Source organism: Peromyscus leucopus, chromosome 20 (genome assembly GCF_004664715.2).
Source record: "Peromyscus leucopus breed LL Stock chromosome 20, UCI_PerLeu_2.1, whole genome shotgun sequence".
Lineage (NCBI taxonomy): Eukaryota > Metazoa > Chordata > Mammalia > Rodentia > Cricetidae > Peromyscus > Peromyscus leucopus.
Genome location: NC_051080.1, coordinates 2,118,510 through 2,144,075, shown reverse-complemented (window position 1 = coordinate 2,144,075; position 25,566 = coordinate 2,118,510). Strand labels below are relative to the sequence as shown.

At 50.7% G+C, this 25,566-nt stretch overlaps 1 protein-coding gene and 1 long non-coding RNA gene across 3 annotated transcripts; both read right to left on the bottom strand.

Annotated features, from left to right (window-relative positions):
* Nucleotides 1-2,114: 2,114 nt before the first annotated feature.
* Krt2 (keratin 2) lies at nt 2,115-9,618 on the bottom strand. Its single transcript, XM_037197343.1, has 9 exons — nt 8,855-9,618; nt 7,691-7,905; nt 7,330-7,390; nt 6,430-6,525; nt 5,648-5,812; nt 5,255-5,380; nt 4,316-4,536; nt 3,183-3,217; nt 2,115-3,094 (listed from the first exon to the last, which is right to left on the bottom strand). The coding sequence occupies exons 1-9, from the start codon at nt 9,530-9,532 to the stop codon at nt 2,535-2,537; spliced, it is 2,157 nt and encodes a 718-aa protein (XP_037053238.1). The 5' UTR covers nt 9,533-9,618; the 3' UTR covers nt 2,115-2,534.
* Nucleotides 9,619-14,064: 4,446 nt separating this feature from the next.
* On the bottom strand, nt 14,065-21,890 carry LOC119086338. Of its 2 annotated transcripts, XR_005089588.1 has the most exons (8): nt 21,833-21,890; nt 19,699-19,792; nt 19,488-19,594; nt 19,225-19,351; nt 17,054-18,000; nt 16,771-16,898; nt 15,357-15,483; nt 14,065-14,275 (listed from the first exon to the last, which is right to left on the bottom strand). It is a non-coding gene; the product is annotated as an uncharacterized LOC119086338 (long non-coding RNA). The 2 variants fall into 2 exon arrangements; XR_005089589.1 differs by lacking the exons at nt 14,065-14,275; nt 19,225-19,351; nt 19,488-19,594; nt 19,699-19,792; nt 21,833-21,890 and adding an exon at nt 18,528-18,654 and having other exon boundaries at nt 14,306-15,483.
* Nucleotides 21,891-25,566: the final 3,676 nt, after the last annotated feature.

Here is a 25,566-nt window from a genome sequence, read left to right as displayed (position 1 = left end):
AGAAGAAATTGGAGCAGCCTACACTCACACTCATGCTCAGACTGGTCTCAAGCCTCCTCACCGACTCAGAGTCCCAAACCATTATCACTGGGAAAATGAAGGACACATAGACTGTGTTCTTGCCTTAAGAGCTTCAGGGTCTTAGAGGCTCTCTCAGTCCAGCCCCCTGAAATCATACAGAAATAAAAATTGGGAGAAAAAAACAGTTCTCCCAATGTCACACAAGTACCTCATTCCCAGTATGAGGCTTTGGCCATTTTACAACTGGAGTGTTCAATTTCAGAGGGACTCCCACAGAAGTCCGATGGGAAGGGGAGTTCATGAGAAGGAGTCAACAAAAAACCTAGTTGGATTTACATGAGATATTATAGAGAGAGAAAGGTAGGGACTGGGTATCCCAAAAACCTCACATCATCACAGTATAAGTAAATTCTTGTCCTTTTTTTTCCTATGAAAATGGAATTCACACAATCCTGCCTGGATCTCTCTGCCTTTTAAAGCCCAGAACTTGACAAATCAATCTTTGAACTTGATGGAAAGAGGGCAGGGGTGATGAGTAGAGAGTATGACCAGATTCTATTCCATTCTACTCAGGGGGCAAAGCTCGCCTCTTGCCCAGTCCCAACCTCTGAAAGCCTCGGGCTGTACCTTTCCATTAACATTCACTCAGGGCTGACTTGGCTGTTGGGAGTCCAGTATGAAGGCAGCTAGGGTCTGAGTGGGCTGAATCCGTGGAAGGGCTGAGAAGCTGCGAATTCAAGGACTAAGACGCCTGTCACTGAGAGCACCAGAATGAAAGTGCTGGGAGGGAAACCTGCTCCTGCCCTGCCTCACCTCTCTACCCCGCAAAAGTTACCGGGCAGCTCTCAGCTGTTGAAGCCCAGAAACAGAATGTGAACCGGCAGGTGGAGGTTAGGATTCCACGCCTCCTCCTGGGACTGGACTGTTTTCTTAGCTAAAGTGGAAGTTCAAATTCACTGACTGCTGGAGCTCCCTTCCTGCTCCATGTGTCTGGGGACTAGTTCCTGCTTATGGCTGTGTTCATGTTTATACCACGGGTGTACCAGAAAACCACCAACAACCCGCCACGACTCTGCCCAGCTCGCCCTCTTACTTCCATAGACATCTCCACCTGGCTGTGGTCTCGGAAGCCCTGCTGAGAGTGTTCAACCTCCTCTACTGCCACTTTGCCATCTGAAGCCCCTGGAGCGCCTCCTCCCGACACTTTCCATTCTTCATCCCAGATGCTCAGGGCCAGCAAAAGCACCCGTTCTTTGTGAACCCCTCCTGTATCTGCCAGGCTCTCCTCCATCCCCCAAGGGTGAGACAAGGGCCCCATCAAGGTCTGTCTTCTGTTCGCTCTGACCACTGACTACCAAACCAATGGCCCAACCATTCCTCATCTCCCTGGAAGCTCCAGCCCGGCATCAGGGCTTTGTGAGGAAAAAGCTGAAATCTTCTCCACACCTTCAGAAACTCCTCATGAGTGGCACATCCCTGGGTAGAGACTCCAGGGAGTCCCTGAATGAAAGGGAAAGTGAGGCACCCGGTGTGTCGAGACAGGGCTGCTCTGCTGTGCAAACAGGAGCAGATTTTTCTGGAGATCCCACTTGGATGTTCTGTTTCAGCCTGGCCAGGGAGGGAGCACTCATAGGGACATAAATCCGGCCTGTGCTGGGTGGAGTGTGCTGTGCACTGAAAAGCTGTGCTGTAATGACCTGAGTGTCTATCCAGGGCTCAGCTAGTTTTCCCTGCAGATAAGTAACTTCAAAGCAAAGCTCTTGTCTGAAGGGGGGACACTCTGTGGGAAATGCTTCTCAAGAACAGAACTTCTGCCAAGAAAGAAAATTTCTATAGATTCCCCCAGCTCACCACCTGGAAAGGCCACGGTCCCCCAATCTGGCAAATCCTTCCTGACCATGTTGCACCAGCCCTTACTCCAGGGCCATCCCTGGCCCCCTCCTACTAGAGGAAAACCTCCTGAGCACCCCAGCCACCCCTCCCTCAAAGGCTCATCCCTTCCCCAGGAGCCCCGCTTTTATCACTCCCAAATCTCCTTTCTCTGTGGACCCCACTTCCACCAAAGCTTGACATCCAATAGACACTGCACAATATCCATTGCAAATGAAGTTTATTATGCAGACACCCAAACCACAGTGCTGAGAAAACAGAGTCCCTTTGAGAGGCTATGTACACAGAGGCATAGTTCCCCGGGCCACTGTTGGGGGATGGAGGAGGGAGGCTACCTGGGGTCCCCAGCAGAGCACCATCTGGAAAGGACTGCCAGATGGGCAATGCAAGGAGGCCAGGCACGGGACATGGGTTGAAGACACACTGGGGCAACACAGATTCTCCTCCAGAACACAGTGCGTATCTCTGACTCTAATTGTTTATGAGAGGTCTTTCATCAACCCCCTCTCCAAAAACAAGAAATGCCATCAGAGGTGGATTACAAAAACTGGGGTTGCTCCGAGTTAAAGATACAGAGATACAGCTGACATTCTGGAATCAAAGCGTAGGGAGAAGACCCATCTCTATCTAAAAGAGAAGGTCACCCCGGAGCCACAACCTTCCCCTGAACCAGAACCCCCCCTTTCAGAGCCAGATACTGCGCCCCCAGATCCTGATCCTCCCCTGGAGCCTCCTCCAGAGCTATATCCTCCTCCTCCTCCTCCGGAGCCTCCCCTGGAGCCTCCCCCAGAGCTATATCCTCCTCCGGATCCTCCCCTGGAGCCTCCCCCAGAGCTATATCCTCCTCCTCCTCCTCCGGATCCTCCTCTAGATCCTCCCCCAGAGCTGTATCCTCCTCCGGATCCTCCCCTGGAACCTCCTCCAGAGCTGTATCCTCCTCCGGCTCCTCCTCCAGAGCCTCCTCCAGAGCTGTATCCTCCTCCAGATCCTCCTCTAGATCCTCCTCCAGAGCTGTATCCTCCTCCAGATCCAGACCCTCCCCTGGAGCCAGAGCTTCTGCCTCCAGAGCCATGGGTGCTACCTCCACCTCCTCCATAAGACCCTCTTCCTCCGGAACTTTGACCTCCAGAGCCAAAGCCAGCCTTCGATGCCACGGTTGAGGAAATGGTGCTGCTTGTCACGGCTGTGGGAGAGATGATGTCAACCCAGGAGTTCTGACCACCTCTACCCACCACCGCCCCATTAAGACAGGCACATGCCCCACTACGTACACACAGACACGTTGTCGTTGAAGTCTCCAGACATCCTGCCAGGGAGGGGGAAAAAATTGTGACTGAGCATCTGGACTCCGTGTGGATGAACAAAGTTGTTTTACAACTTCCACCTCCTAATGTGCAGCTCAGCTACTTCAGTCAGCCACACCTTCTACGCTGACAGATGACAGAGGATGACAAATGTGGCGACAGACCCCATGCATCTCTACAACCTGAATCTCAATCCATCCCAAGATCTCGCTCCAATCAAAACACACACTTGCTTTGTAGATCCAGAGCGGCCGAAAGTCCCAGTCACTTCTGACTGTGTACCCCACGTTGTGTTTACGGCCACCTCAGGGAATCTGCAATGCAGAGTTCACGCCACACCCAACATTTCAAAATGAGGCCTCACCATGAACATTCAGCAGAAGGAACTGAAACTCTGTGAAGCTGCCTACCCTTCCCAGGTTTCCTGCCGTTTCCACCGAAGCCTTGGCTGTTCCAGCCCAGGTTCCAGTGCCTGCCAGCTCCTTCATGGGAACAGGAGGCATTGCCTTTCAGACATGTTTAGGGCAGTGGCTTGGAAAGGCAGCTCCTTTGTCATACTAGCTACTGACACCCAGGGCTTTTCCTCTCCCGATAGCTTCAGCCACCTTAAGTCCCCTAAGGATGCTGATGGCAGAGGAAGAAAGTGCTCCTCTTTAAAGTAGTCAGGTGATTCTGTTTGTCATTCTAGAGGCCTTAAAAGAAAAAAAGTGTGTCCCTCCAACACATTTGAGGCCATCTCCCCATTCTGGGCCAAACCATGGAGGGAAAGGAAGCTAGTCACCCTATAGACTTAGAGATATACCCTTCAGTCTCTCTACCTATGTTCATGTCATTTTGTGTTCTCTTTTAAAGAAGGCCAGGATGTTTAAATTACCACCTAGTTTAACGTCTTGTAACAGGTCCTGTTCGCCATTCTCTATTGATAAGAGGACAATGTTATGGTTCTCATCCTGAATGTCTGCTTGGAGAAACAAACTGATGCTAATCTCACTAGCCAGAGGCCCTGCCCAGTCCTCAACCTTCTCTCCCTTCACTCCTGCCCTGACTCCAGGAGACAGGAGAGTGTACATCATGACACCCTCTGTAGTGACGCCCCTCACCTGCACTCCTCCCCCTCCAGCAGCTTGCGGTAGGTGGCGATCTCCACATCCAGGGCCAGCTTGGTGTTCATGAGCTCCTGGTAGTCCCGAAGCAACTTGGCCAGGTTCTCCCGGGCCTGCTGCATGGCCTCCTCCAAGTCAGTGAGCTTGGTCCTGGCATCTTTGATGGCATGCTCTCCACGCTGCTCTGCATCTGCGATGGACTCTTGTACACTCTTACACTATGAGGAGAGAAGAAGAGAAGGCCTCTGTGTTGCAGAGTACGGTCAGCCTGACAGAGGAGATGAAGGACAAGGCACTTGGTGTGGGAGGCCAGAATCACTGGCCCTGGAAGTAACGCCCTCTTTGGAGTTAACAGATGTTGCAGACCACTGTGCTGTGACCTGTAGCTGCTGTCTTCAAGCTAGCTTCCTCCCATATCCCTTTGACTGAACCCATATGCTTTCCCTGCAATGCCCTCGACCCTCCTAACACAAGAACGCATCATCCATCCCGTTCTATGTGCAAATGAAGAAACTCTATTCTGCATAACTTCTGCTACCTCTTAAGCAGACTCTGCCCCAGCAATCAGCTCCAAAGCCAAGGTCCAATGTGGACCAGCTTCCTCCCACTCACCGCCCCTCATGAACACAGGCATCGCAGTGGCTGCCTAGGGGCTGCACCATGATGGAACAGGAAGCTGTGTCTCTGGTCACACAGCAAGCCAAACAAGATCTTGCTTTATTTGCTGTTACTTCCTTTAAGTCAAGCAATCCTTCCCCTTTGCTGATCTTCACCTCAGAATGTGTCTTGAACTACTCTGCAGGTCTTAAATAGCATTGATCCGGAAGAGATTGGGATTGGTGTAAACGTCTCGGTTTCTCTTCTGTCTCGTAATCTCTCTTCTACACTTGGGGGGAATGACAGAGGTGGGGACCCACTCTGAGCCCCAGGCCTCACCTGCTTCTTCACATGTGATATCTCCCCTTGCAGCCTTTGGATTGTGCGGTTCAGCTCACTGATCTCCATCTTGACCTCTTTCAAGCTGTCCCCATGTTTTACAGCAGTGACCTGGAGTTCTTCATACTGATGAGGGAAAGGGGAGACAGTTCACAGGGAAGTCCTGTCTGAGGAAGGCTTAGTCCGAGCTAAAGAGGGCCAGTGCCAGGCCAGGGGTGGTCAACCAACCTAAGAAACAATCTCACATGCCCCTGAGGATTTAGTGCAAGTCTCTGAACTGTCTTAGAAATGATGCTCAGCTTTCATCAGACAAACATTCCGATGCCCTTCCCAGACCTGACCCAGATAGGGGTGAGGCTCCGCTGTGGCTCCCTCTGCATCCCCAGGACTTGCCTTGCTGTGGTACAGCTCCTCTGTCTCGGTCTTGCTCTTCTGGGCGATGAGCTCATATTGATTCTGAACCTCAGCAATGATGCTGTCCAGGTCAAGGTTCCGGTTGTTGTCCATGGACAGGATGACATTGGTGTCAGTAACATTCTGCTGTAGCTGGGACAGTTCCTACAACACACACACACACGCACAGTGATGAGCCATGACCTTCTGCCCACAGCCACAGAGAGGGAGAGGCCTCCTTTCCCTGACATTGAGGAAAGGTAGACTCTCAAACTAAGCATGCCTTGGGTGGGATGGAAAGTGGTACCCCCACAGGGTTATCCTCAGGATGGAGAAGATGGCAGGAAGGTATTGGTGGGCATCCTAGTAAAATGCCCTCACCACCAGGCCAGTCGGCCTAGCAAGAACCTGGTCCGTGGCAGATTCCTTTAAGTTTCCTTCCTATCTCAGAAGTGGGCTGGGGAGAGAACGGGAGGCATGATGAATTTTAACCTCTGGAGTACAATGGGCACATGGACACAGGGAAGTTCTGTGCTGGACATGCAGGGGATGGAGGAAAGGAAAGGTGACCTGCTGTTTCCAAACCTCACATGACATCAGAAGAAATCCCTCTCCCCCATTCCTGCTCTAGGGAAACCGCTTACAGGACTGCAATGGTCTCACTGCATTGAAGTCAGCCAATCAACAACGCCATTCCGGCAGGCTTTTTCAACAATTGGAAAGGACTTTTCTTTGGTGGGAAAGGTGGGAAGTTGGGGTCTGTTGGGGACAGCTCCCTTTACCATGTCATAGAGTGTTCTCAGGAAATCAGCTTCCTGCATCAGTATGTCCACCTTGGCCTGCAGCTCTGTCTTGTCCATGTAGGAACTGTCCACATCCTGCAGAGAAGTCAGAGGCCTCTCGATCAACTCATATGCCCCACCTTGAGTGGCCCCCTGCATGGGTCCCATATTCTCTCTGCTGCCTCCACCTAATGCCTGTCAGTTAGCCACCTCCAGCATCCCAGGGCACTTCCAGATGAGCTGCATCTCCACAGACCCTCATTTAACATAGAAACTACCTTTGTAGTGAGCGCCACGCACAGATCAGCTGCTCAGACACCCCAGCATCGTGAGAGCTTGCAATGGGCCGAACATTACCGACTAGTCTCCCTTGCTTGGAGACATGGTGTGTTCCCATAATAGATGCGATGGCTTTGGTGCCCTTCCTCAATCTTCATGCCTCCCACCCTGCTTGTCCATCCAAACTCTCCTGAATTTACCTGGACTATTCTCTAAAATCCTTGCAGGACCTGGGCTAACACTTTGTAGTTTTCTAGCTCAAACCTTTATCAGCATAACTCATCAGTAAGCAGACATTCTAAAGAGTCCCATTCCTCCTCTGCTTTTTAGAGGAATAAAGCGCTTTTTTCTGTGGGCGTTTTTCATGACACTCTTTAAGTGGGTAATCAATGGAGGTGCTCTCCCAAATACAATAGGCAAATTGGAAAATCACCTATGGAAGTTAGCACACAGAGACCCTGTTCTTCTCAAAAAAAAAAAAAAAAAGCCAGCTCCTGGTGTGCCGCACCCTGTTGCTGGCTCTGTGTGTGCACTCACACGGGTTTTCTGGCTCTCCTTCTAGACACAGTGAGGTGTCAGGCAGTTCTATTCCTACCCTGCCCAGGGCATTCTCTTGCTTACCTTTTTGATCGTCACAAACTCATTCTCCGCAGATGTGCGCTTGTTGATTTCATCCTCATACCTGTTGAGCCCCCAGAAGACAGCAGCAGTTAGACTGGCTCTGTTTGGCCAGCTCCCTCCTTTCCCTTTTTCTACTGGAAGATTCACCTCTCTTTAAATGCTTAGATTAAAACTATGAAAGTTCGACATGAAGGTAGCTTTCTATTCATTAATCTGAGCAAATGCAAGCTCCAAAACCCCGCCTTCTTTGTAACCCACAAAGATGCCCCTCCACACCCCCCTGGTGCACCAGCATGAGGTCAGCAAGTGGATGGCTGCAGTCAAAACTCCATCTCCACTCTGGGTTTCCTCAGCCACCTACCTCTTCTTAAAGTCTTCCACGAGATCCTGCATGTTGTTCAAGTCTGAATCCTGCGAGTTTCTTTCTGCAGAAAGACTGTCCACTCGTTTCTTGAGCATGCCAATATAGGCCTGGAAGATGGGGTCCAGGTTGGTGGTGCGGGTGCCCACATCCAGCTGCTGCAGCAGCTCCCATTTGGTCTGCAGCACCTGGTTCTGCTGCTCCAGAAACCGAACCTGCAGTGGTCAGATGGGAGAATCCATAAGGTCCGGATCACCTGTCACACCAGGGAGCCACTCTTGCCCCCAAGAACCTCTGGTGCTGCTCCAGGAGATGTAGAAGTCACAATGCTTCACCCTCACCATCCACGGGAGGCTGGAAAACACTAGGCAGGGTTTCTGAGCCCCACCCCCAACATCACACATGGAGAGCATGTACAGACTTCTGACACCGAGTCTGTCCCGCTCGGCTCTCAGAACTCTCCTACTTCATGATCACTGTTTTGTTCACAGCTGCTCCCTAGACACCAGGCACTTCTAGGACTCTGCCAAGGTCCCATAAATTCTGGAGAAAACAGAAAGCAGGCATCTGCTGGCCTGGTAGCAGATGGCACCAAACAGGAGAGTCCTGGGGGGTGAGCAGAGCTCCTCCGCCTGAGTTTTAAGAACCTTGTAAATTCCTGTCTAATTCAAGGCAGAGGGAACAAGACAGGAACACCCCAAAGTGACACCAATAGAGACTTTATGGGTCACCAAAACGAGATGGTTCTCTTGAGAGCTGGAATTCTATTCATCCCCAGACATATTTCAAGTACAGGCTCCCAGACTGTATTAGACAAATAATGCACAGGAGAGACAAAACCTATCCTTTCTCGATACCACCTTCCAATCCTGCTGTCACCTGGCCCAACATGCTCTGCCACTACTTGCCTATTTCAGCTTTTCTATGACGGCAAATTTTTCTATAAATGGTATATATTTGGACTGAAAAATCAAATGCGAAGAAACTGTTGTACAATGTGTGGCCCCCAAAGCCGGCATCTCTTCCATTTGAAATCCGCAAAGGCCCCTGGCTTTGGTGGCCACATCAATGACTCCCGACAGCCTCTCCTTGCCTTTTCACCCAGCACCACAAGCGCAGCAGCCCCGCATCTCACCCCAGAAGGCGCGGGCCTCTCCCACTCACCTTGTCGATAAAAGAGGCGAATTTGTTGTTGAGAGTTTTGATCTGCTCTCTCTCCTGAGACTTCACGTTCTGGATCTCTGGGTCGACTTTGACATCGAGAGGCTGCAAGAGGCTCTGGTTGACGGAGACTTCGTGGATGCCTCCACCAGGGAATCCTCCAGGCCCCCCAAAGCCGCCGCCGCCTCCAAAACGGCCTCCACCAAAGCTGCCTCCACCAAAGCCGCCTCCACCAAATCCACCGCCTCCGAATCCACTGCCACCTCCGAATCCACTGCCACCTCCAAATCCACCGCCTCCTCCAAATCCTCTGCCTCCTCCGAAGCCAGAGCCACCTCCGAAGCCAGAGCCACCTCCGAAGCCACCGCCGCCTCCGAAGCTGCTGCCGCCTCCAAAGCTGCTGCCGCCTCCGAAGCCTCTGCCACCAAATCCACTGCCGCAGCCAGCCACGCTAGTAGAGATGCTCTTGTACCCTCCGAGGCCAACAAGACTCTGACTGCCAAAGCCACCTCCACCAGAGCCTCCTCTGCCACCACCATGGCGGCTCAAGCAGGAGAAGCTGCTGGTTGATCTCCGGCCCCCTCCAGAGACCACAGCCGAACCACTGCTGAAGCCACGGAATCCTCCACCACCTCCTCCGCCTCCTGCTCTTCGAGACTTGCACGAGATCTGACAGCTCATGATGTTTTTTACTCAGCAAGGGAAGCAGAAGATCCAAGAAGATCCAAGAAGAACCCGGAGACTGAACTGTGCTGTTGGGAGACTCGCAGGGTCCCCTTATATATCTGCCAACTAGGTGTTGGTGAGCTTGGGTGTGGGCCCGCTTATGCATGGGTTTGGTCTGCCTGGAAGCTATTCTCGGTGAGTGATTATCAACCTAATGGCCATTAAAACATCTACTAATCAGCTCCACTCCAGAACCTGCTTCGATTGCGAACTCCTGTTTATCTGCGCATCTGTCACGCAATTTGATTTTTGTAAAATCATCAAAGAAGAGATTAGGATTTGCGTTTCTCAACTTGAAAAAAAAATGTCCTGCAAAATGCTGCTCCCTGTTCTGGACCGACCCATGGGAAGCTGGCCACCACCCATGCCTGTGTGGGCTTACTATCTAGCTTACCAGGGGAGGAAGGTGGGATTTGAGGCTCTGAGAGCACGCACTCCAGCTTTCCAGCTCTCTTGCTTCCCTGTGGCCCAAGGGGGATGGGAAGACAGTCTCTACATATGGTGACTGTGGTGGAGAATCAGCCTTTGCTTATAAAGAGGAACGGGCCTGCCATGCTGCAACAGTGTAGCCATTGATCAGCTCATCTCAGCCCCCTTCTTCCCAGGCCACACCAAACAGACACATGGCCGAGCATTAGGGAAGGGATCCTTTTCAGCCCTGTCACCACGAACTTTGACGACCATCAACTCTATCGATTTCTGCGTGAGAGCAGAGGAGATGAAGGGGGAAGGGGCAAGAGTTGGCTCTTAAGTCTGTGTGACTCAGGGCCCTCGTGAAAGTCTCGCAAAGGCCACACGGCTTTGAGATCCAAGAGTGGACCAACTCTTGCTCAGAAATCGTGTACTGCCTTGTGATTCGGAAGGCCATGAGAAGGCAGGCTCTTCACTGCCTTCAAAGACGGGTGAGCTTTGGGGAACCCAACCAGTCTGTCTATGCAGGGTCATCAGCTGCACAGCACGTTCACACCAAATCCGGGCAGCCTCTCCTGTTCAAGTGGCTGCTCACGGGACAGATGCTGCAGAGAAACAGAACCAAGGCCAAATCAGAGGTTCTAGCTTTACATCGCAGTCTGGCCATGTATTGGCTTATATGACCTTGAATTAAGCTTTGTGGTTTCGTTGCCTTAGCTACAGAGTAGAAAACTGATATGCAATGTTTTGGTAACTATGCGATCATAAATGTTAAATGCTGTTATTTTGAGTGAAACAAAGGCATTTTCTTTTCCTTTCAACCTCAGTGTGCTAGTCTCTCTTCTAATGGCTTAGGTCACACTTTCACTGTTTGAGAGAATGGCATTGTATAACTCACATTCTGTGAGCCTAGGTTGCTCAGTTTCCTCTGCTATAGAAAGCAGGGGAGGAGGAAGAAAGAAGGGAGAAGAGAAAGAGAGGGAGGAACAGGAATAGGAGAAGAAGGAGGCGGAGGAGGAGGAGGAAGAACACATTGCAGGATACAATGCTAGTTAATGACTGAAACTCAATGCATTGGATTGAACCCTCTTCTTCTCCCCTTCCCGGCCCTGTGTGGTAACCACACAGCGGGGTGGGAACAGAGATAAGGACGGGGAACGTGTTGGGCTGTTTGATTTACAGTGAAAGATGCTGAACGAAGCTGAACGAAGCAGCCCAAGAGTCTCCTCGATTTTTTCCCAATCCAGCTTATATAATTACAATCATGCAAATCAACTATAGAGCTAAAAGCTCCGGAGTCTCACTCCAAAGCCAAATGTGTCATTATCTATGGGTATCTCAGCAACGCCCTAATTGTCCATTGCTCCACGTATGACTCTGCCGAGGCCATGCCAGCTCCAGAGGGTCTTAATCCCTAAGTGAAGAAAAGGAATAAACACGCAGGGGGCATTTGCTGCGTCCTAGTTTTGTGCCCAGTGCCTGGTCAACACAAACATTTTGATTCTGCTCTCTCGAGTCTCCACTGAGCACCTGCCCCTTCTAGACCCAGCCTGTGGTGTGTGAAAATCAAGTTGGGGGAGAATCCTCTTCGTCTATTGAAAAGTGGAGGTTAGAAGTGTGGAGATTTTATTTCTATGTGTTTTGTTTTTAATTTAACCTTTTTAAAAATAATTTTGATGTATTTTTAAATATAGCATGTTTGGCATTATTAAAGGGGGTGAGATGGGAATTAAGACCCTTGGTCTGGCTGTGGTTTGATGTTTATGTCCATGGGAATCTTAATCCCACCCAGATCCTCAGATCCTCACTGTGTTACAAAGACATTAGCTCCCGTGAAAAGGACAGCTTTTGTCTCTCAAAACAGAGCAGGAATCCTGGGGCACAAACCCCTTCCTGCTGCCAGCAAGCTCCAGCCCCTGGTGCTTCTCAGGGGTTTGCAAAAGCCTGTCTGCTGGCCAGTGGGGCAGAACACTGAGCCCTCGGTGGTAAGCAGAGGGAGAGTCATTCTCTAACCCACAGAAGTGAAGTTTAAGCAGAGGTGGGTGCTGAGAGCAGGAAGTCTTCCGCTCCACACCGCCTTAGCATCGTGTCCCTTACAGCCTCCTCGGCACAATGTTCCCCATGTTATAATGAACCTGCTCCTAGACTTACGCAGAGAAGAGCCAAGGTCATATTCATCTTTACCAGAAACCTCCCTCTCCCAGCGTAGTCACCCCAGGAATAAGCCTGTGACCAAAACCTCCTCATTTCTGAGGTTTGGTTTGGGACTGCAGGCTGGCCCTGGTCCAGGACTACAGTGGTGAGCTTGCCTGAGTCTTTGCAGCCTCCCCTGTATAGTCCCTGAAGATCTTGGGAATGGTCACACGTCTCTGTGTCTCTCTAGCAGGGTTCCCTCTTCCTAACCTCGAACGAGCTCATCTCCCTTTCCCAACGTCTGTGCATTAGCTGAACAGAATAAACACCCAGGCACTCTCGGGATACTAAATAAGTGTTTGGGTTTTTTAAAAGCAAAAAATAAAACAAACCACAGCCCTCCTCCTCCAGCCCCTGATTGCTGAAAGTGGCAAAAACCCAGAGTAGAGCTAGTCACGTCCCACGGTGGCCAGCAAGCCTGCACTGCCTGCAGCCCCCTTCTGTTTCCCTCCCAGCACCAAGACGCTGCTCCAAAGAGCACCACCATGGAGCCAGTGGCTGCAAGCAAAGGTGGGTCAGCCTGGCAGACGCCCAGCGGGAGCCACTTGCTCAACTTCTTCCTCCGGGGCCTTTCTTTACAAACGATTATTCTAAACTGCTTACTCAGTCCAAGTCCCAGGCCCTGACCCAGTTCCCCATCCCGACTCAAGCCTCCTCTTCATGTCTTACCTAACCTGTTCATTTTTCAGTAGTTTGGGCTCTGTTCGCCCCCCTCTTCTGAAAGAAAAGCATGGGACCGCTGGCTTTAAGGGGCCCTAGTCAAACTGGCTGTTCCTGAAAAGGCTAAGTGGCAGTTCCCTTCCTCTGCAGGACAGTCCCAGACGGAGGACATTCCAGGACACACATGTCGGCTTCTGGGAAAAGCAGGCTGTGCAAGCTTCAGAGGCAGATGGACTATGAGGACAGGAGTGGGCAGGGCCCAGTGACCAGCAGGCATCATCTGTCATACGTTTGTGGAATGCAGTAATTGGTGAAAAACAAATCAATAAGTCAACGAAGGAAAACACTAGCATAGAACTTGGTAATGAATGAAAGTCACTTCCCTTCCCTTTTGCTGTGGACATATATGACACATGTAATTTAATTCTAATTGTGAGCGTGTGTGTGTGTGTGTGTGTGTGTGTGTTTGGGTGTTTTGAAACGGAGCCCCTTAACCCAGGCTAGCACTGAGCTCAAGGTCCTCCTGCTCTAGGCTCCCAAGTGTGAGGATTATAGACATGTACTGCCATGCCCAGCCTTCTGGCCCAGAAAACTGTATTCCGTATTGTGGATTTGCTCTCTACATGGTGGATCTGCAGCTGCATCTACTCAGCTTTTTGTGCAGGCATCATAAAGGTTCATGGAGACCTGTGCCCTGTTAGCTAACACGGTACGTAAGTGTGGTCCCATGCCTTCATTCATACAGAGAAAACTGTCATCCATGGACAGCACTACTGTTCCAGCCACAACCCTCCTTCCAGACATACAGTTACCACATTCTCCCCGGCCAGATCCAGGCACTGTCCATTTCCTACAAAGCCACTCAAACCTAGAAGAACCAGGTCGTCAGATACCCGACCCTAGGCAGGATCCAAACAGGAGCATCATCGCAGCTGTGGGGTCATGTGGTCCTCATGGTTCAGAGACTCCCCAGGCTCTTCACATTCAGTGTTCCCCCCCCCCGTCTCACCCAGCCCCTCAAAAGTGGGGGGCCCTCCTACCAATCCCATACCACACTGCCACCACTGACTGTCCTAATTCACACCTGACCTCCCTTCCCCTCCCCTCCAACACCAGTAGGAAGAGCTCCTTCTTGTCAGAGTTCCCGTATTGCCTCCGTGGGGATAATCGTAGGCGGAGGCTGGTGGAGCGACGCCCTCTCCCCAAAAAAATGAATCAAAATGTGCATTGAAACAAATTTTATTTTGAAAGTCTAAATGTGAGCAATCCCTGCTGCTCTGTCTAGCAATGAACTTCTTATAAACCATCTAAAACAAGCACAGGCTTTATCTCGGGTGAGATTTGGAGAAAGGCAACTGTTCAGAACTCTTTGAATAGCTTTGTGTTTCTTGACATCGAAAACAATGGATCTTGAGAATTCTTCTTTAAAAAACCCTTTAAATCCAAAACAAAACAAAACAAAATTAAATGAAACCATTGCTAATTAAGTGGTTAGAAATAGAGCTAGTACAGTCATTCAGCCCGACTGTATTAAATTTATGACCTGAATTATATTTTTATGGGCTTTGGGCACACTTCACAGCCCATTGGGTATTCAGAGAAGTGTGTTCACCTCTGGTTAATGGACTTACAAGCGAAGCTGTGTGGTAACCCAGGAAGAGTGCTTAGAAGCAAAGGTCAAGTCCTTGGACCATGTGCCTGTCACCTCACATGTCACCTCACTCAGTTCGTTGCCTGTGGACCGAAGGCCTTAGTGACCATCGGAGAGCCGCTTGGAGAAGGTGTCAGAGGACCTGGGTCCCCTGACTCGTGACCACTCTGGGCCCAACCCCTAGCCATTCTGGGCCTTGGGTTTCTCCTCTGTGAAATGTGGGTGCTGGACTCCAGAGCCAAGGGGTTCAGATAACAACCATGCTTCAAGAACTTCCAGAGATAAGCCCTTTTAAGGGCTGAGGCAGCTGTTGGGGAGCCTAGGGACAAAATATGCTATGCAATCCCTGTGTCCAACCATTCCCAGGCAGGTTCAAAGAAAAGGTGGACTGCAGGAGCCCTGCAGAGCAGAGAGGAAGGGAGAGTAGTCAGATCTCACCAGCTGGTGACCGGGTTTTGCCTGCGGGGTGAACAGACATTATAGGATCTGGACAGACAAGCTTCCTTGTATTTGGTGCCCCCAATCTGAGCTCCTGGGGATGGTCATCCCTGATCCTTCAGAGATGTCTAGAGCAGACCCACACATAGATACCTCTTTGAAACTCCTTTTTGCCTCCAAAATGGAGTTGAACCACTGTGAACCAGCTCTGCAGCTCTGCTCTCTCCCCGTCCCTCAGTGTCCTCCTCCTCCAAGGCACCAGGGCAGGTGGCCACTTCACCTCCCCTTCTGGGGTACCGCACCCACCATGCAGGAATACTTTAAAGAAATCTCTAAAAGACTGGAGTCTCTGGCCATGTGTAATTATCTCCAAGCCTCTCTCAGACACCAGCATCTAAACTGTGTCCGCCGCCCACCTCGACCCACCTGCCTTGTTTGGGTCTGCATGCCTCTGTGCTGTGTCTCCCACATCGAGGAAGACCCAAAGATGCAGGTGTCATCAAGTGTCTGAACAGAATCCTCACTGCAGGTTTAACTCCATGCCAGCTGTTCCCTGTCAAGCAGAAATAATGTCTCTGTAGTAAGAAAAATTACAATGTCAGAATTTTACGATGAAGATGTTATACAGGCTTGTCCAGGCAAATCCATGAAGCCAGATCATTGCCAACATACATTATCATTGCCCTGCCGGGTACAGATGCTGGGAAGCAGGAAGAAGGGCCTGGCTTCGCCAACCAGGTCTCCCCAGACCCCTCCCATGCCACAGAAGAGACAGCATCTGGAGTTACTGTCCCCCAGGAGCAGAGCAGGAGACAGGGGGCCAAAGCAGCCGCTCCACTTCTCTTTGGCATCCTTGGTGGGACCGGAAAGTCCTCTCATTGGATCAGTACTTCCGTGTGTGTGTGTGTGTGTGTGTGTGTGTGTGTGTGTGTGTGTGTGAATCTGTGTCTGTGTGTGTATACTTGAGTGTGTGTGATAGTGTATATGTGCGTGTTTCTGTGTGTGTGTGAATGTTGTGTGTTGAGTATGTGTCTGTGTGTATATTTTAGTGTATGTGTGTGAGTGTGTATGTATGTGTGAGTGTTGTGTGTTGAGTGTGTGTGTGCATGTGTGTGTGTCTGTGAGTGTGTGTGCATGTGTGTGTGAGTGCTGTGTGTTGAGTGTGTGTGTAGTTTCCTATTCTCATTCTCAATCTGCTAACAACCCAATGAGAGGAGAATCATGACAGATTGGGAAATGGGGACAGAAGAGTTTCTCCAAGGTACACAGAGTCTATGCCCAGGACATCTGTTTATGGTGTTCATCACAGGGATTCCCAGTATCTCTGCGAACTCCAGACTGTTGGTGGTGCGGTGTGCTCACCCTCCTGACTTCCTTTCCACCTGCCCCTCCTTCTCCCCCCCCCCACCATTCCACCCCAGCTCTCCTGAGAGAGGTCTTTGTTCCTTTAAACATATGCTCCTTGTTCTTCTGTCACATCTCTGCCTCCACTCCCCCTTCTTCTCTTATACCAGGTTGAGTGTCAAGGAACACTTGGGTTCTCAGATCGCCAACTCCTCAGCTTGGTTCTTAAGCAGGAGTCCCTGGCTGCACTCAGGGCCACCTGTGTGAGTTTGAATGCTGACCCAGGAGCAGTTTCTTCCTTGAGAAGGAATCTCACATGTTCACAGGCTTTATGACCTAAATATATTCGCCTCTGTCCTGAACTGCCCTGACTTCCCTGTGTTTCTCACTAGCTGCTCCAGGCCATGGCGCCCAGAACCAACGTTGGCACATGACAGTGCCCGATCAGATCCCAATTGGCTGTCTTTTCCTAGGCCACTGCTCCCCAAGCACATACCAAGACACGTGTGGAGAGAACTTTGCTGTGTCTGGATTCTCTTGGTTTCTGCTCACACCCCAGAGGGTGGAGATGGTGGGTGGGCCGGCACAGAGTGGGAGGGGCTGAGGGAGTGTTGAGCCACAGGACTAGGAGAGAGGAAAAGAACTACAAATTGTCAGGCTGATGAGGAAGAAGAGCAGACCCCTGGCTCTCTGAAGTCTCGGGAGTCCAGATGCCACAAACTGGAAGGGACAGGAAATCTTGTCATGCTTCCTCTCTGTGAGGAGAGAGCATAGCTTACCTCCTGTCGGGTGTGTGACATCAGCAGGAAACTACCATGGGACTTTTAAAGGACATATTTCAGAGACCCTTGTCCTGTTGACTTTGGGAACACAAAAACAGTGTGAAGACAAAGAGTTAAGAAAAGAGGGAATGGCCTACTTTACCCAAAGGCCTGCTTCGGGTGCAGTGGGAGTCCAGGCATAAAGCTGGGCTGCCTCCTCACCATAGGGGGTACCCAGCCTCCCTGGGAGAAGGCCATGACAGCTGAGGGAGGACTGCAAGACAGAGCGCGAATCCCTGAGTTCCAGGGTTCTCCGGAAGAAGACACGGAGGATGGTCCACTAGGTAAATGACTGGACCTGAGAGGGAGGGACAAAGCACCTGGGAAGCAGGGAGCCAGTGCTGGAGGATGAACACATTCGCCCAGCTCCTCCCTCAGATTTGGTCTCTTACTCACTACACACCCTCCTGGGCTCTCCTTTCACATCCTTCCTCCCTAGATGAGCAATGGGACACGGAGCCCTGCTCCTGCCTGGGAGTGCTCCAGCTACAAGAGATACCTGCCCCAGCCCCTGGCACCATGGCCCTCTGGGCAGTTTAGACCCATCTTGATTCACTCTAGATCAGGCAAGAACCCACTTTACCTTGAAAAGCAGATTTCGCCTTTGTCCCAAACAATGGCACCTGTCTGCCACCCAAGGGCGAGCAGTCCTGCTCCCCAGTTCCCCTACGACCCTGGAAAGGAAAGTTGCCCCGCCGAGGAAAAGATTCTCTCCCTGTCATTTGGGGCTTCTCTCTGCCCTACGCTCAGTATTTATTTTCAATGCCTGTGGTATCCCCATGGAAATGATTTTGAGGGATTATCTATTTAGGGGAGACAGCGATGATTCTAATCCTGACAATGGGGCCCTTCAACGAACATAGCATCGGTGCTGTCCTGAGCCTGGTTGGCCTCTGTCTCTTGACCTGTGAAGAAAAGATAACAGCGCCAGGATTAGCTAAAGGACCAGCTGTGCCCACAACATTCAGCACGGCCCCCAGCGCAAAGCACATGTGTCCCCTTGTCCACGGTTTGCCCCTTCTTCCTGCCAATCCCAGCAAGCTCTGGGCTCCTCCCTCGGGCCAGTGCCAAGCATCCAGCCCTTATATAGCAGCCTTGGGGAATGGACTTCCTCATAATAAATGGATTTTGTTTTTTTTTTAGTGTGTGTGTGTGTGTGTACACTCATGTAGCGTGTTGGGGAGGTTCCTGTGGAGGACAAAAGAGGCCATCAGATTCCCCTGAAGCTGAAGTTACAGACAGCTGTGAGAGCTGCCCACCATGGATGTTGAGGACCGAACCCTGGACCTTTGGAAGAGCAGCAGGCGTTCCTAACTGCCAAGCCTCCTCCCCAGCGCCACTTTTGCTTTTAGAGTTGCTTCTCATTGAAATTTCAGCTGCACGTATTTGTGGGGCAGAGGGCAATGACTCAACAGGGGTGGCCAGCATGTACCGATCAAGCCAAGACATCCACATTTCTACTCCAGGGAAGGTACTTGCGTGCTTGAAGACACAGGAAAATGAAGGGCAGGACACATCTCTTGGCCATCAAGGAAGTGGTCCTGCCCAGGAACCTCAGATGCACCTCATCCCACACTCGGTACCTTGTCAAGGAGGAGCAGCAGGGACAGAGCCCCTGCAGGTCACCCCTGTACATGTCATTCGCTTTGGCAACCTCCCCTTGAAATAACTATGGTCAGCACTAAGGCATTTCACACACAGTAGAGTCTCTAAGGAGCGAAGAGGACTGCTGAGGACCACAGATCCCACATCTGTCAGCTCCACCCTCTCTGGCCCAATTCCCTGCACTGGGGGACAAAAACTGAGCTGAGGTTTTCTGCCCCGTGAAGGGGTTTCTCCCTCATGGCCTCTGGACAGACAGCTCAGAAACCTGGCAGAGATCCCCTTAGCTACTTGCTGTCTTCACATTTAAGAGGACGAGGCCCAGCTGAGTGACTCGTGGAGGTCGGTGACAAAGCAGGATCCCGGCCCAGCTGCTCCCTCACCAACCTGTACCAGCCCAGCTGCTCCCTCACCAACCTGTACCAGCCCAGACAGCACTAATTTCACAGCCAGAACAAAGGGCTCAGGAGCAAAGCTCAGGAGCAAAGGCAGGGGCCTAATCAACACCGCAGTCAACACTCAATTACCCATAATGATGGGAAGTAGGGAGCACACAGTTGTGTCCTTTACAGCCGTCTAAATCTTTCATTGCAGTGCTTCCTTCCCTTGCGGCTGTCAGGGCACCAGATCAGCTGCACCTCCCTACTGGTTTCCCTGCAGATGGGCCAGGAAAGGGGCTGATTAATTTTGTTCAGGACCAAGTTGCCCAACCCCCGCCTCAGCAGTCACGGGTTGGTGGCAGCTTTGCCGTGAAATGACTGCATTTCCCCTGCTCCTGCTAAGCACACACCTCTCTGCGGTGGCACGTGGCAGGCTACATATACCAGCGAGGCGGCCCAAGGCTTCTGACACACCACCTTGCCTCCAAGCCTGATGTCTTTACCATGGAAATCCTTTCTGCCCATTGTAAAACCAAGAGAGGATGCATGAGGAGATGCAGCCAAAACCAGAGCACCCCCCCCCCCGGGAGCCCAGAAGGTTTTCTCTAATCCCAAACACACCTTAGCAGTTAGCACAGTGGGAATGGAGACACCCAACTGTTTCGCAGTACATGCCGATCATGGGTGATCTCGCCTGAGAATCGTTTCATTCTTTCTTCAGGAACACAGAGATAGACATCGTGTTCATCACTTGCCTGGAATGTTCTTCCAGCCTCACCAGGTACAGGACAAGAGGAAATCAGCTATGCTGACATCAGGGGAAGCTTACACCAATGGCCATGGTGCATGAAGAGTGGAAATGTTGAGTGTGAGGCAGTCCAGGGTTTGGGAACAGAAAGCTGAGTCTAGGCTCCGTCTCCCACACCACTTCTACAATTCCATACAATCGAGGTTGAATGGGACAGACGGGTGACGACCATCCAAACTGGAGACTGACTTACAGGCTCTTCTTTTGAGATGAGAAATGCCTGGGGATCCTGTCTACCCACCCATCCCTCCTCCACCCACGACCTTGATCCACTCTCCAAGACCCAACCCAGACCTGCTTTCTTCTGGACTGGTGGACCAGAGACCTGTGTCATGGGGTCCCTCCCTCTGGTTTCTGTCTATTTAAGTCACTAAACAACAAGAATTCCCTGCTCATCCGTAGTGTACAACATATACTCCGCTGTATCCTTGGGATGAAAAGGTAAAGACACGGTCCCCTCCCTCAAGAAAGTCATTATCCCATGGATGAGAGACTCATGAGCCAGGGTACCATAGAGCTATACACTGTGGGTAGTGTGCTGGTCAGTGTTTATGGAGGAGAGCCCTGATTTGGAGTATTTTCCAATTTATGTGGTGTAAAAAACACCCACCATGGCCAACTTCAGGCTATCACATGAGATGATAGCTAAAAACAGAGGCACTCAGCTGGTTTCCGTGAGCTGCCACACCACCAGACATGCCTACCAGGAAAAAAGAAAATAGAAAAAGTGATGCAAGACTGGGGAAGAAGGAATACCTGAGAGCTGGTTTTCAGAGGACGGATGTGTGTTATGCGCAGAAAAGGAAGAGGGGAACTCTGAGATGAGGAAACAGTTGCATAAAGATGGGTCGGTTTGGTTCGTTAGCAGATAGCAATGAACACCTCTCCCTAAGCCTGGCCTAGGCAAGAACATCCCCAGTAACACTCCCGACAGATGGACGTGAGAAGTGTCCTATGTAGGTTCTCAGCCAGGACCCCATGACCTTGCCACCTTCTTCCACAGGACTAGCCCCAGCAGGGCCTGCCTCTGTGGCATCTCAGGAGAACCTGCTTGGTGTATCTGCAGGGGCAGCTGTCATGGCGATAACATCTGAAGCAGGGTATCTTACTAAAGTTAAATGTTTGGTGTGGTTCATGGTTCGTCTCCTGAATTGGGTGAACTTGATGGACAGGTCTTTAAAAAAAAAAAAAAAAAATGAGTGACAAGGATATGGAGGTAGCTCAGTCAGCAAAGTGTTGTGTCAGCATGAAGACCTGAATTCAGTACCCAGCGCCCACGTAAGAAGCCAAGAGTGGCTGTGTGCGCCTGTAATTCTGGGCCACACTGACCGGCTGGCCTGCCATACTCAGGGAGACACAGGCTCCAGTGAGAGACCCTGTCTCAAGAAAACAGGCAGACAGCACCCGAGAAACAGCACCAAGTTGCCTCCTGTGTACACACACACACACACACACACACACACACACACACACACACACGGGAAAAGAGAAAGAAGGGTGATAACAAGACAGCAGCACCCCAAAGGCTGCTCATCCCAGGGCAGAGCTGACGGCATCTACCCATGACTGAGGCCTTTGGCTTGCCTTTCTAGTAAAATCAAGACGAGGGGCTTCACATCACCCGGAAACGGTCTCAGAGGCTAGGCTACCCTGGCACTGCTGCATGGCATGTTCCTCAGAACGGCAACATCCCCTCCGGAGTGGAGGATTTGCTCTAGAGAGAGGGAAGGCTCTGGAGCGGTGGGTCTCAACCTTCCTGACGCTGCCACCCTTCAATACAGCTCCTCACGCTGTGGTGACCCCCAGCCATAACATTATCTTTGTTGCTACGTCCTAACTGTAATTTTGCTACTGTTATGAATCGTAATGTAAATATCTGTGTTTCCCGATGGCCTTAGGCGACCCCTGTGAAAAGGTCATTTGACTCCCAGTGGGGTCGTGACTCACAGGTTGAGAATTGCTTCTCTAGAGCCTGGAGTAGTGAAAAAAGTCAGGTCTCTAGGAGGAATAGAAGCTAGAATTCCTGAGGGCTTCTACCAACGGAATAAAAGAGATTGAACAATGGGTAGGGGGAGAGACTTTGGGTCAGCCAAACTGAGACGATGTTTAGATTGTGGAGTTGCCTGAATAGAGCTCGGGGTTGCAGGTTTTAGGGAGTCATCTCCTACGTCAGGTGGGCTTTCTGCTTCTGAACTACCCCTGCACCACATAACTAACCCCTCATCTGTACTCCTGTTGTAAGCCCAAAACAACCTCCTTGGCTCACAAAATTAGACATTGGTGCAATTGCTGCAATGGTCTTCGTGGGCTCCCTTTTCTGAGGTGAGTAAACGTGTGTGTGTGTGTGTGTGTGTGTGTGTGTGTGTGTGTGTGTGTGTGTGTGTTTGGGTATGTGAGTAGATGTGAGTGTGGGTGTTTGAGCATGTGTGGATGAGTATGTGTGTGAGTGTGCATTTGAGTATGCTGTGTTTGAGTCTGAGGGTGTCTGTGTGTGTTTGAGTGTGTGTATGAGTGAGTGCAAGAGTGTATTGTAAGTGTGCATGTGTTTGAGTGTGTGTAAGCGTGTGTGAATGTGTAGGTGTATGCAAATGTATGAGTTTGTGTCAGTGTGTGCATGAGTGTGATTGTATGTGTGTGTGAGTGTGTGTGTGTGTGTGAGTGTGTGTGTGTGTGTGTGTATGTGTGTGTGTGTGTGGCGTCTCTTCAGGGAAAGTCTGTCACACAACACTGACACAGCTTTCCTATCTAACATTGCAGCACCCACTTTGCCCATGGCCAGTTCCCCACTAGTAAATGATTATGTGGCTTACTGTACACCCCCAACTCCCCACCTGATCCCCGATTTCAGGAGGTATTAGCTCTCTGTGGTCTTTCTAAAGAGATGACTAGTGCCCTCTCCTTGCTGGGCCTGCCGCCCCCAAGAATGGCGCTAGGGACTTCTCCAGTCCTGCAAAGTACAAATACCATTGCTTCTCCGGCCAGGCTCCCTCCCCTCCCCACCACTCCCAGCCCAGCCCCGCACAGGAAACACTGTCCTGGCACGTGCTAGATAGCAAGGAAAGCCAGTGAACGTGTTGTAGATAGCGGAGCGAACTTCACGAGGACACACTTCTGTACCTGAAGCAGTTTGAAGACTCAAAATTAAAGACCCCATATGCTGCTTCTTAGTGATGTTAAACCTATTTTAAAAGAGTCAGAAATAAATAAAGGATGACCCTGCCACCCAATAAGGCCTCCCAAATCACTCAGGTGACAGAGGCACATCATATCTCAAACACGGGGACATGGAGAGGTTAAAATGAAAAGGGTCCTCTCTTAGCATATCCTCCTAGAGATTGCGGCATTTGTCTGGACCTTGAGTGAAATGTCATGTTTTAATTCTTTACATTTACTTATTTCACTTCATGTGTGTGAGTGTTTTGATTATGTGATATGTCTATGCACCATGTGCATGCCTGGTGTCCAGAAAGGCCGGAAGAAGGCATTGGGTCTCCTGGGGCTGGAGTTGTAGATGACTGTGAGCCAATGTGTGTTTGCTGAGAATCAAACTTGAATCCTCTGGAAGAGCAGCCAGTGCTCTTAACCACTGAGTCGTCTCTGTAGCTCCCAAATGGTATTTCTTTAAAGTACTAGGAATAGAATAGCACCTCACACATGTCAGGCAAGAGCTTCGTCACCCCAGATCTCAGCTGACTGTTTTACTAAGTTGCCTGGGCTGGCCTTGAACTTGGGATCCTCCTGCCTCTGCCTCTGCCTCTGCCTCTGCCTCTGCCTCTGCCTCTGCCTCTGCCTCTGCCTCTGCCTCTGCCTCTGCCTCCGCCTCTGCCTCTGCCTCTGCAGCAGCTGGAATTACACCTGCTCTACCAGGCCTGGCTGAAAATGTCTATTTTAAACTTCCTAATAATTGTACGTACTTTGCAGTTCTGGCTGCAGAGTCAAGAACAAACATGGAAGCCATCATTTCTCATAGAGGTGACTTTTCATTCCTTTCAATCTTCTTTCATATTGCTATTACATTGTTTGTGGAATTTTTAGATTGAGGGTAAACAATAGGCCCTAACGACCTCAAATGAACTATTTCCATTCCCCACCCTGTAAATATCCTGGTGAGATGGCTAGACCATTACTACAGCTACAGAGAAGAGTGTGGGAGTGGAGGAACTGCAGCAGGCACAGCACCCCACCCCCACCCCACCCCACCCCACCCCCGCATCCCCCCACTCCCCCACCCCGTCCTCGGCATCTTTACAGTCCCTGTCTGCAAGATTTTGAGCTACACTGCATATGTACCAGGAACCTGAGCAGGATTAAATCATTGCAAAAACTGAACTCTTTTTAAAAAAGAGTTCTATATTTTCAGTTTATGTGCATAAGTGTTTGTCTGCACATATGTATGCGTAGGCAATAGGCCCATGCCTCATGTCCATGGAGGCCAGAAGAGGACACTGGATCCCCTGGAACTAGAGTTACAGATGGTTGTGGGCTGCCATGTGGATGCTGGGAATTGAACTCAGGTCCTCTGCAAGAGCAGCCAGTGCTCTTAACCACTGAGCCATCTCTCCAGCCCCTAGCTTTTTTTTTTTTTTTTTAACTGAACAAGCAAAAATGTTCTCCAAAAAGCCTACAAGGTAGCCCAAGGCAAATCCCGGCCTTTACAGTTTTTAAAATAGATGGTCAAAATATTCTAGAAGTTCAGTCCAGGAACCTGAGACTATTTGGCACAGGAAAGAAAGAATCTGGAAGATGTGGGACGAGAGTGGGGAACAGACACAGACATGGGAGCTCACAATTGGAAGTGATCTGCCTTTTACCCAAGGCTTGAGTTCGCTCTATAGCGCCCCCTAGCTGGAGTCACCTCCGTTCAGGGAGCTTAACTAATTCTCACAGGACAGCCCCTGCCATGCAGACTGCTGGGCCTGAGTGAACGTTCTTTAGAGTGACTGTTATAATTCCTAAGAAGCCTGACCCTCTTCCATACAAGAGTGGTGTGGTTCAACTTCACCAAAAGTAGCCATCACACCCCAGCCTCCATCACCATCTCTGATCTTTCAAGTCCCCTTTCTGTTCTCCTTCTCTCTCTCTCTCTCTCTCTCTCTCTCTCTCTCTCTCTCTCTCTCAGCATTGAGGTTTTGCCTGCATTCATGTCTGTGTGAGGATGTCAGATCATCTGGAACAGGAATTACAAACAGTTGTGAGCTGCCATGTGGGTGCTGGGAATTGAACCTGTGTCCTCGGAAGAGCAGCCAGTGCTCTTAACCACTGGGCTGTCCCTCCAGTGCTCAGGACTGAGCCCAGTCTCCAGGGATAAGACCTTGCACATACTGCCAGCGAATCCCCATACCAAGAGGGATCGAGCGGCCTCCCCACATCTTCACAACCAGCGAACAGAACAAAGGAAATCGCTTTTCCTGCTGTCACTGCCAAGAATCGTCCTGAGCTGTTCCGACTAAAGCGTCTTCCCTCCCTGTACGCAGAAGCCTTGCCCAGCTAGTCCGGGCAGCAGTGTCTGTGTGTAACGACACCTCTGTACCAGCAGAGGACACTCCACACTGCCTAGACAGAACAAGAAGGACCTATTGACAGATTGGAAACTGGGTGTGGGCCCCTGGGAGGGGTGGGAACACCTCTGCATGAACCTGGGAAGGTCACAAGTTGACTAAGACAGCGCCATTTTTCTGATA